Raw genomic sequence first — 11,318 nt, 5'->3', positions numbered from 1 at the left:
CATTTTTGTTTTTTTGGCTCTTGGAATTTGACAAGAGTTTTTTTGAATGGATGGATTTTTCAGTTTTCGGGAAAAAAATATCCTAAGCTGAAAATATTTTACAAACTAGAAGGGAGGTTAGTGATAGTTTTTCATTAATATTGTAAACTTAGGCCTCGTTTGGTTCGCGGATTGTCTAGTCCATTGGAAAATGATTAGCTACCACTAGGATTAGCTACCACTGGGAATAGATTAGCTAGTCCTATTCCTCTGTTTGGTTGTAACGCTGTAATAGACTACCTAATACTATTCCTTCGTTTGGTACAATGCAATATGTTGGTGATTGGAATCGTATTGTGATCTTATTTCCTAAAATACCCTTATAATATAAATACAATTTATATTATTAAGGACTTTCATTATTTTCTTTTCTTTTTGAAACATAAACAATTTTACTATAATTTTTTTTTTTAGTTATATCATGTATGTTTCTTTTTTTTTTTTTTTTTTTTTTTTAGTTATGTCACACTAAAAAACCCCAAAACTATATATATATATATACACGCTTGAACACAGGTTGTACGCTTGAACAACCTGTGTTCAAGCGTGTATATATATATATATATATGTACGCTTGAACACAGGTTATATATATATATAAAACTGAATTAAAAATCAAACTGAGAAAGTATAGAGAAAGAGAGATGGAGAAACAGAATAAAAAAAAATAAACCCTAAACAGAATTAAAGAGAAACGATACAGAGAATCAAAAAAAAAAAAAAAAAACTGAGAAACGTTTTGGGTATATATATATAACCTGTGTTCAAGCGTGTATATATATATATATAAATTAAAAATCAAACTGAGAAAGTATAGAGAAAGAGAGATGGAGAAACATAATTAAAAAAAAAAAAAATTAACCCTAAACAGAATCAAAGAGAAACAATACAGAGAATCGAAAGAAAAAAAAAAAAAAAAAAAAAACTGAAGAAAAAAAAAAACTGAGAAACGTTACAAAGAAAAAAAAAATCCAAGAAACACAGAGAGAATGAAATAACCAAGAAACAAATAAGAGAAATCGAAGAGAAGAGAGGGAGATAGAGATACCTTGTGCAGAGAAGATAGATAGTTGCTCTTTGAGAGATGGAGATCGTTTTGTGGAGTCTCCTTGAGAGACGTGGGTGCTAGAAGGGTGGGGTTTTTGTGGGCAATTTACACAATAATTTTAATCCCACAGGAAAGTGTGTATAGGATTAGTAATCCTATGGGAATAGACTATTTCCAGGAATAGAGTGTTACCAAACAAAGGATTAGCTATACCTAGTGTTAGCTAGTCCAATCCAAGGGTCTAATCCGCGAACCAAACGGGGCCTTAATGATATTTTACAAACAAGAAGGGAGGTTAGTGATATTTTAAAAAATCACACGAGGAAGTCGGTAATACAGACGAATTCAATTATACAAGCAAAATTGAGAGACAGAGAGAGAGAGGGAGAGAGTCAAACTCAGCAATGTTTCAACCGAATAATCAGGTCAGTCTTTTCTCCACAATTCTAATGTTTCTCACTCTGTTTGGTCGCTGAGAAAATATGAGAAAATGGGAGAAGGAAAGAATTTGGAATCTCGTTGCGTCTGTATTTCCTGCTAACAGGACGGTTCAAAAGTTCTTTTTTTCGTTACTTGATTTTCTTTTCTTTTCCTTTTCCCACATTTCTCAGCGACCAAACAGAACATTAGGGTTTCTAATGCATGCCTCTGTTTTCTTTTTTATAGTTGTTTTAAGCTTTAATTTTCAAGAAAAGCGAAGGAAATTCAATTATAGTTTGCGGTCTCTCAAATCTTCTGCTATTCTTGAATTTTATCTTCTTCCCTTTTTTTTTTTGGAGTGAAATTTTGTTCTGGGAAGTTTTGAAATGCTTATAAAGTGAACTCATTTGAAATTGAATGTGAAATTGAAGTTTCGGATTGTAACGGTACTGATATTAGCAGTTGTGGGGCGAGCTTTGTGAGAGTGGGTAAGAATCTTAAACTGTGGATTTTAAGCAGTCTGTGAGTATGTGGTGGTGAGATGTCTATACTGCATTGACCATATTAAAGAGAAAGGATTGACATGACACCGATACTGTGAAAATATATAGAATGGAACTACTCATTTCCTTGTAGCATTAGTTTGTCTAAATTGGGTTAGATGTATTTATTTCTGGCTGTTTGTTTTTGAAGCTCATGTACTGGCCTTCCAGTGACAGAAAGACTATTAAACTAGTTATACAGAGCTTAATGCTTATTACTCAGCAAGTTGTGCCAGATTTTATATACTGTTATTGATACCAATTTCTGATCAGTGATTCATGGAGGCCAGTGAATTGGATATCTTAAATTCTGGTATTTCCTTCAGTTGTCTTAAAATTCTCATAGAATTATGTGCAGAAGCTCTGCATGTACTAGGCCAGGGAATTGGATGTTCCTTGAAGGCAAAATGAGTTTCCTTGATTGAGAAAATAATTTTTTAATGCATATATGCATGATGTGGCATCAATGTAAATAAATAAAACACTAAAAAACAGGAACTATCCACTCTTTTGCATAATACATGCTTCTATGGTTTTTTTTTTTTTTGGTAAATTTTATTTATTTATTTATCTTTTCTACATGTGTCAAACACCACATATTAGAAGAGTAAAAAATGAGAGGACAAAGGTGTGTTCATGCAAGCTGTTTCCATGTTTATTGCTTATGCTTTGAAAGAGCGTCTCAAATACTTGATGAGTTCCCCTCTTTGCAGCTTGCAATTCAGAAGGCAATATCCATCAAAGATTCATCAACACTGATGCAAGTTGATCAAAATGAGACCAGTATAGTTGTGAGGGATGAAATGCAAAATGGAGGATTTGCACATGCAGAAACCATCATATACCATTCTAAGGTGGTAACTATTATTGTAGAGTTGCTTTAACATGGTAGTTTTCCGTGTCTGTCAATAAAAATAATGGATCTTTCATTCTATAGAACTTATCAAGGTATTGAGTCTTGAGAAAGGTGCAAAATTTTCAATCTGTTTCTTAGGTCGTGGTGTATGTGTCGCTAATGATCCTTGAACTAGATGGATGGTGGGTTCACAGGTTCAATCCGTGCGGATGCATGAGTGTTTATTCAAGTATCAAAAAAAGAAAAGAAAAAAAAAACAGCTCATGTTGTATGTCACTTTTAATAGGTTTACTTTGAGTGGCTACGTATCAAGGAAATAATTATTTTTCTGTTAACCAAACTAACTTCACAATACCTAATCTGTGCAGAAACTTCAGGATGATCTACAAATGCTAGGGACGAAAATAAAAGAACACGAGGACAGCATAAAATTTCTGAAGACTCAAAAAAACAAGTTAGATGACTCCATTCTTGATTTGCAAGGTATAATCATTTTCTTATTTGCCGTAGATTCACTATTGATGTAGATCAAACCCATCTTAAACAACTGAATGAATCTATGTGAAATTGGCAATTGACAAGTTTTGTAGACAACAGATAAGATTCTGCTTATCAAGGATATAATTATAATTATCATGTTGTAAGATATCTATCTTTTGGTTAGATATTGCACCTAAATTATTAGATTGAGCAGTCTCACAGGGGTGTGATTGTTGGTTGTCAAAGAAGATACTCGGGCAACCAATCTCTCATTTTTAACATCATTGTATAGGTTTACCTAATTGGAAAATTTTCTCAATAAGTTTATGGAAATTATAAACTCAATAATGAATTGCATAAAAGTGTTTGACTTAAGGTCAATGTAGTTCACCTTGTATACCAGTTAATTTAAGTTAAACTTTTCAAATGTCTAAGACTTTGACTATTTGTTTCATAGTTTATTTCCTTACAAGTTTCCTCTCATTTAATTCAGTCAAGTGTCGTTCTTTAAGCACTGCTACGATTGAACATGAGAACAACTCCCAACTTCAGACTGGGGAGCAAACAACTGCACAGATTCTACAGCATGAAAAATCTGCTGCTGGCATTTTGTGTCAATTGAAAACACGGCTTGGTACTCAGGCTTCTCATCTTCCATTGACCAAGGATGTGCTGGGTATTGTTGCTACACTTGGAAAAGTAGATGATGATAATCTTAGCAGGTTTGTTTGACTTTGCATTTCTTTTACTGTGTGTCTTTCTCAGTTTCTGGTTTTCTACATAGTCATGATTTCATTATGAGCTGCATTTGATCATTTATGGTTCTATTTTCATCCAAAATAGATGACAACCATGTATTAGCTTCATCATTGAAGCTTTGTTGTTGGGGGTTTTTGTGTGTACTTTAGAATGGAATAGAGTGAATTTAAGTGCTATAAAATATTGCAAGAAATGGGTTACTGATTATGAGGTTCAAATGGATGAGGTGGCCTGTTTTCTTATCTGGTTGGGGATGGGGTGTTGTAATTGAGGGACACAGTGACAGTTGACTATTAAAAGTCCTACGCTATGCTTGACATAATGGTCCTTTTAACTTATTTGGAATGCAGGCTTTTTGCAGAGTACTTAGGAGTGGAGTCCATGCTGGCGATTGTCTGTAAGACTTACGAAGGTGTTAAAGCTCTAGAAACATATGACAAGGAAGGATGCATAAATACGAGTTCTGGTCTTCATGGGCTTGGATCTTCCATTGGGAGGGCTTTGGATGGCCGGTTTCTCGTTATTTGTCTTGAAAATTTAATGTAAAAATCTCATATGCTGGATTATTTTTAATTTTTAACTTTTTTAATGAAAATCTGGACTTGTAGTTTGTAAAACTTCTAAAATATTTTCCCCCTTTCAGACCATATGCGGGTGGGTTTGTAGCTGATGACCCACAAAGAAGGCTTGATCTTATAAAGCCAAGATTACCTAACGGGGAGTGTCCACCTGGGTTTCTTGGGTTTGCTGTGAATATGATCAATGTGGACAACGCAAACTTATTTTGTCTCACAGCCAGTGGGTATGGCCTCAGGGAGACGCTATTTTATAATCTCTTCTCTCGTCTGCAAATATATAGAACAAGGGCTGAAATGGTACTTGCTCTTCCTTGTATAAGTGATGGGGCCCTTTCTTTAGATGGAGGGATGATTAGGAGTACTGGTGTTTTTTCCCTGGGAAATCGGTGAGAAGCTCTGCTATCACAAGTGAAATGCACATTTATTACCATTTATTCCATTGTTATTCTCTTTCTATTCAAAACTTAATGTTGTGCTTAATAAGATGTTTGCTGTATTTTTGTAGTGCAAATGACTTTATAATAAGGTTCTTCCCTTTAACCAGGTGGAATTTCAGTGAAATTAGTTAAATTGCATGGTCAGCTGCTTGACTTAGACTTTCATTCATTCCTCTCTTGTGTTCGAGAAGTCAAAACAAACACTTTCTATACTTGGATATCTGCCCATCATAGGTTGCTCGTTTCTAGTTTTGCAGATTTTTTGAGTTTTTGTTCTTCTTTTTCTTCGGATTATGGGTTCTCTTGCATACTCCATGGGTATTAGGGTTGTGCACTATTGTGCTTAATTAGTGATAATAATATTACTTATAAAAAAAATTTCTTGTTTAGCCGCTGGTCTATGAATTGTGAAATCCTAAAATCTGGAACAATGATGTTATTTATTGTTAATATGAAAGTATGGTGGCTTTTTAGGGTGAAAAATATCAATACTCTCAAAAAAAACTCCTCTACTATGTAAGTTGATTTGACACAAATAGAAGAAAAATTCTTGTTATACTTTATAATGTTAAGGCTTTCGCAATATTTAATATGCTTGAACTTCATTAGCTTTTTAGGGTTTGTGAATTATTATAAATTATGGATAAAGAAAATCTGTAACTGGATTCTTTTTATAGGTAAGTTGTCATACACAGTTGTAAATTAAAAGATAAAATTTTGGACCTTATGAATGTGAATGTCATTGGTTAATCGGTTGGGATTTCCTATGCTGCTACATCTTAGTTTTGGAATCTATCTGATGTTAGGGAAGATGTAGATGTGAAATTCCCAAAGCCCTCAGTGACATCAACTCTACCTGAAAACTACATTGAAGCTGAGAAGCAGGTCAAGGAGACGAAATGGAAAAAAGAAAAGGTGCTGGAAGATCTGAAGAGACAAGAAGCATTGTTGCACGCTGCAAAGTTCAATTTTGATAAAAAGAAGCAAGAGTTTCTCAAGTTCCTTGCTGAAACCTCATCGTATGCAACTCAGGTAGTTGCCTTGAACTGGTCTAAACTAACAATAATTTGAATCTTGGGCTCCCCCTGCCGGCGGGTCATGGAGTATTGAATTAATTTGATGTTTGTGAAAAAAATGTATTGAAAGTCCCTAGGTTTTGAGCATGACTATATTTTCTCCAAAAAATATTAGATTGAAAAAATTATCTTGTATAATCTTGCTGTGCTGGAGACCTTACTGATGGGCAATAGTTTGTCAATGATGCTGTTACGACTGCAGAAGTATGTGAAATGTCTTGAAACGCAACAATATTTCAATCTTGTTGATACTTTATTAGATGATTCACTTGCTAGAATCAATTCTTATTTGGTTTCTAAGCCTTGTGGGTGTGCCCATTCTTTCAAGTGTTTCTCTTTTAGTCGCTTTGTATCGTTCTATATTTGTGGGGTGACTTCTAAATTGTCTCTTAATGTAAGCGCAGCATCAAATTCAAGGCAGCACCAGATAGGTTGGCCCCAAGATGATGTATAGGTTGAACAGCCAAGCTTAAATATAGTACAACCGGAGGAAAGGGAGGAGCTATTAGAGTCACTGTTTGTTAACTTGAGCTCTGACTGAAATCCATGCTCCATTTCTGGTTTTGGGTGCAAGAAGAATGTGGTGGGAATGGAAAGGGTAGCTTTTTCTCAATTCCAGTGAGCAGCCTTTGAGTGGAAATCCTTTGTTACTCAGTATGTTCATGGGCAAATTGTAATGCATGATTAAAACTCATTGGAAAAAGCTGTTGAGCATCATTTTGTTTTCATCTCTTTGGATATATGGGGCATTATGTTCACCATTATGTGTAATCTGATCATTTTACATGCTAGAGGCAGTTATGTTGTATAGTTTCTTGGTGCATCTAATTTATAGAAATGCTACAATAACCAAATTTTCTCCTCAAAAGTTAGTTCTCAAGTGATGTGTCACAATCTCATAAGATGGTGACACATTTTTCAAAATAATAGATTTCATGGGATTGTGACACATCACTTGAGAACTAACTTTTTTTTTTTAAAAAAAAAAGGGTAAGTGTAGCATATTTCAATTATTTTTGGAGTGATATTAAGGGTTTTCACATTATTATTGACTCCTTAATAATTTGTTCCCATCAACTTTTTATAATAACTTTCGAAAATCCCATGCGCTATTATGGTGGATAGTTTTTAATTTTGCCGATGGGAATCAAGATTCATATCAGACTATTCAAGTTGACCTAATGTGATGTTTGTGCTATATTAGCGAACATGGGCAACACAATTAAGAAACATAAGTTGTGTTTGAGAAAATATAAAACTGGGTCAGCCGTGAATTATGGAACAAAGTTGCAGTTTTTTTGTTGTTTGGTAAATTTTTAGTGGTTGATGTGCTCCAATCATATGTTGACACGTGTTAGCAAGTTATAAAATAATTGTAATAAATTATTTGTTGTTCTAAAAGCTTAAACTTGTAAGGTGAATGTCGAACTCATTATCTTTATTTTAATATCATGTTAACTTATTAATTGTCCTAAAAACTTAATGTTATAATAAATAAATAATTTTATAATTTAATTAATATTTCAATAGGTTTAATATTTTTCATTTGCCAAACAGAAATAAACCATTTCATTGTCTGGTCTACTGGTTCAAAATTAGATTGAAACAGTGTATTTGTTTGTCAACTATATGCTATATCCATAGAACATTCAAGTAAGTCTAAGATCATGTTCATTTTATTTATTTTATAAAGTGAGATTTACAGGAGGAATTGAACTTAAAAAAGCAAAAATAGAAAGGCAAAAACGTGCGTTTCAACTTTCAAAGAAAAAAAAAAAAAAAAACTTTCAAAGATGGTCTTCGACTCTTCGTGGTGTCTTGGTGCTAGGGCCTCAGTTCTCTCACAGTCTCACGCCTCCATCTCCCTCAGTTCTCTCAGACTCTCACGCCTCCATCTCCCTCTCACGACTCCCTCAGTTCTCTCACGAGTCACGCCTCCCTCTCCCTCAGCCTCACTCTGCGCCGCTCCTGCTCAGCCGTGCTTAGCATCAACCGGAGCTCCGATCACAAGGTTTGTTTCTTTCATTCTCTCTTTCTCTCTCTCTCAGCCAGTCAGCCATCGACCTAAGGCTGAGACACAGAGAGAGCGCTATTACAAAATGCCATTAACATAATACCCGAACCCGCCCCGCTCAACCGGTAAAACCCGCCACGCAGACCAGATACCCTGCGGATAAAATCCAATGTAGCCGGGTGCTACTACTCCGTCTATAGAGAGCTTCGTAGGGTATTAACGTATTGTGCGCTTCAAGCCTTGGAAAGCCAGCCTTTCACTGCGAATTCCATCATAGTATGCCTCTCTCTCTCTCTCTCTGACTGTTTGGTTGCCAAGAAAATGCAGGAAAGGAAATGACAACAAATTTTTGAATTTTATAAATCCTTCATTTCCTTCACTCACGTGACCCCGATACAACTTCTTCACTTACTCTGAGTTTCCTTTTTCTTTTCTGTTATTTTTTTGGTAATTTTTGAGAGATGGAAGCAACCTAAGAATCCAAGAGTCCAAGTTTGATTTATCTCTTCTTTTTCTTTAGTTTCTCAGTAACCAAACGGGGGTTTAAGGGTTTTTGATTATTTTTTTAAATATATCGTAAAATTTTTATTCTTGCTAGTTCTCCATGAAGCTCTATGCACAATAAATTCTTAATCTTTGGCTGTGCACCCTCATAAAATTGGATTTTGATTAGCTCCAGAGTTGATGTGGTTGCTTCACTTGTCTGTCAGTTAGGGTTTATCTGGTTAAGTACCTGAAAAACTAACCCAATTGAATTCTACCTGCTCTATGAATTGGAATGGAATTAAACTATTATATTTATTTGTTATAGTTCACTTCCCTTTTCGAATAATGCCAATAATTTCGCTTTTAGTCCATGTTTTTGAGATGTCAATTGGTATGTCCTCTGCTCCTGAATTTTATGCTGTATATTTGATTATCATTTTGATTTTAGTTGATATACCACTAATGCAGTCTGGTGAAACCAACAATCTTTTGTTGATTAATCTACTGGGGTTGTGAACTAAACCGAGGTTATCTAGATTTACGTACATGTTTTGTGGTTTATAAAAAGTTCATAAATTTGTTAGAGAAGATAGAGAGAACAATCGTTCTTTTGAGGATCAGGGAATCAAAGAGACTGAAGGAGTAGCACTCCTCCAGGTAACCTGTTTTTTAGAAGGGTAAAAAAGGCTGATTTAGGTTACCTTCGTGTTTGTTCAATCAAATGTCAATTCATGGACATAAATGGGATACATTTTGTAATCTAGAGCTTTTGTGACTCTGATGCCTTGTGATTTGATTTGAGTCGTTCACTTGATCTTTTATATTGACTTGTGATCTCATATATATAAGGATAATTTCACCTCTGCTGGCTTTCATACTTATTTGGAACCCGAGCTATCTGTAATAAAATTGTGTACGGAAATGGTATGAAATTATTTATTGGTATTGTGCCCCAATTGTCTCGTGTCTTAGTTTTTGGTAGAGTTGCCATGTCGACATGTTGGAAATGTATCTTACCTGCCTTGCATTTCTGGCACTTTATTTTTCAACAGCCTTAAGCATATTCAAACGATATGGTGCATTGTAACACTGATTCCTGTTTCCTCTGTTTAAACTTTCAAATAGAATCACATTTCCAGGCCTCTAGCCCATTTCCAATTACCCTCCTTCTACCACTGCGGTCTCTTTTTGTAATTGGTCACATGGTGTTGTTACTGGATTTTCTTTGTATCCCCCTTGATTTTCTTGTTTTTTTTTTTGCTTGCATCTTTATCTTACTCAAAAAGAAAAGGAACTGCCTTTGATGGTAACTATAGGATGGTTTTAGCATTTACATATAGAAAAATGGTTGTAAGGTTTAATTTCATTATAGATGGGTGTCACTTGGGCCTTCCACTTTTAGATTGAGTCAAGAATCTCACTTTAAACAAGTTCATCTTATCCATCTCAATTTTATGCTTCTCTGATATGCATGGTGTGATGAAAGTCTAAACAGTACCAATATCTTGTTGAGTCCAAGTCCTACTTTTTTGAGTTATGGTTGTCTCGATGGATTTGTTGAGTGTTCATGGAAGTCTTAATGCAATTCATGAAAAGGCTTCTTAAACGCTGAAGAAGTAAAACTAATCCTATTGAATGTTGAACCATGGAGAAGGGGTGGGTTCTATCTGTTTTTCCCCCTATCAAGCATTCTTTTTTTATTATGCTTGATATTTTCTTCATTTTTCTTCCCTTGAAAGATTGTTATGGATATACTTATCTAATTAACATGCTGTGTACCTCTGTTGGTCTGTGACCTGGCAGAGAACCTGGGGAAGTGAGTTGATGGCAGGCAAAGCTGTAAAATCTGTGGCAAAGGTGGTTGGGGATTACCAGTACCCATGGCGAGAAAAGTTAGTGAAATACAAGGATGAACTATCCAAGGGTGTGTGGGGTTACTGGGAACTAGGGGCCTGGAAGCCCCTTGGCATTAGTGCTCGTCATAGAGCGAGACTCCGCAAGGAAGTCCTCCTTGCTGGGGAAGACTGGCCATATGACCCGGCTAGGAAAGAGATGAGAACCAAGAGGAAAGGCCACAAATGTGACAGGATAGCTGCAGAAAAACGAGAAAACACTGCCAGGTTGATGCAGGAGATGCCAAAAATGTTGTTGGATCACAAGAAGCGCAGGTGGGAGAAGAAAATGAAGGAAGAAGACAAGAACAAGTGAATGGTTCCCTCTTGATCTTTCCTTTTCTTGTGACATGTTGCGGTAAGGTCTTTCTCATTGCAGCTTAATGCACTGGGCTGAATTTGCATAAACGCTAGGTTGTTTTGATCTATGTTCTTGAAAAGAATTTCATGGATAAATTCTTTATGCATTAGAGTTCACATTAAATTTGCTCATTTGATCAACTACTTCAATTTGTTATTCGCCAATAAATTTGAAATTTCATAAGCGAATTTTTCTTTTATTTTTTTTTCTCATATATTTTAAGTTGAATGTTGTGGATATCAATTAGATAACCCAGAGGACCTGGTAAACTCAAGCTTGGTTAGGTACAATTGAGAAGTGCAAACGCATCACTGATCCACTGTTCCAGAA

The 11,318-nt window shown here is 35.2% G+C and overlaps 2 protein-coding genes across 3 annotated transcripts; both read left to right on the top strand.

Moving 5' to 3' along the window:
- Positions 1 to 1,405: 1,405 nt before the first annotated feature.
- LOC132167339 (protein DEFECTIVE IN MERISTEM SILENCING 3) lies at positions 1,406 to 7,045 on the top strand. Its single transcript, XM_059578285.2, has 8 exons — positions 1,406 to 1,512; positions 2,763 to 2,903; positions 3,274 to 3,388; positions 3,879 to 4,107; positions 4,495 to 4,686; positions 4,788 to 5,108; positions 5,966 to 6,191; positions 6,640 to 7,045. The coding sequence occupies exons 1-8, from the start codon at positions 1,492 to 1,494 to the stop codon at positions 6,664 to 6,666; spliced, it is 1,272 nt and encodes a 423-aa protein (XP_059434268.2). The 5' UTR covers positions 1,406 to 1,491; the 3' UTR covers positions 6,667 to 7,045.
- Positions 7,046 to 8,047: 1,002 nt separating this feature from the next.
- LOC132167340 (tyrosine sulfotransferase-like protein) lies at positions 8,048 to 11,119 on the top strand. Of its 2 annotated transcripts, none has more exons than XM_059578286.2 (2): positions 8,048 to 8,246; positions 10,539 to 11,119. In XM_059578286.2, exon 2 carries the CDS (start codon positions 10,560 to 10,562, stop codon positions 10,941 to 10,943), a length of 384 nt encoding a protein of 127 aa, XP_059434269.1. In that variant the 5' UTR covers positions 8,048 to 8,246; positions 10,539 to 10,559; the 3' UTR covers positions 10,944 to 11,119. The 2 variants fall into 2 exon arrangements, with proteins under 2 accessions (XP_059434269.1, XP_059434270.1); XM_059578287.2 differs by lacking the exon at positions 8,048 to 8,246 and adding an exon at positions 8,256 to 8,525.
- Positions 11,120 to 11,318: the final 199 nt, after the last annotated feature.

Source organism: Corylus avellana, chromosome 2 (genome assembly GCF_965113065.1).
Source record: "Corylus avellana chromosome 2, dhCorAvel1.hap1.2, whole genome shotgun sequence".
In the NCBI taxonomy this organism is placed as follows: Eukaryota; Viridiplantae; Streptophyta; class Magnoliopsida; order Fagales; family Betulaceae; genus Corylus; species Corylus avellana.
Note: the sequence above shows the minus strand (reverse complement) of the source record. Positions and strands in the feature narration are given on the sequence as shown.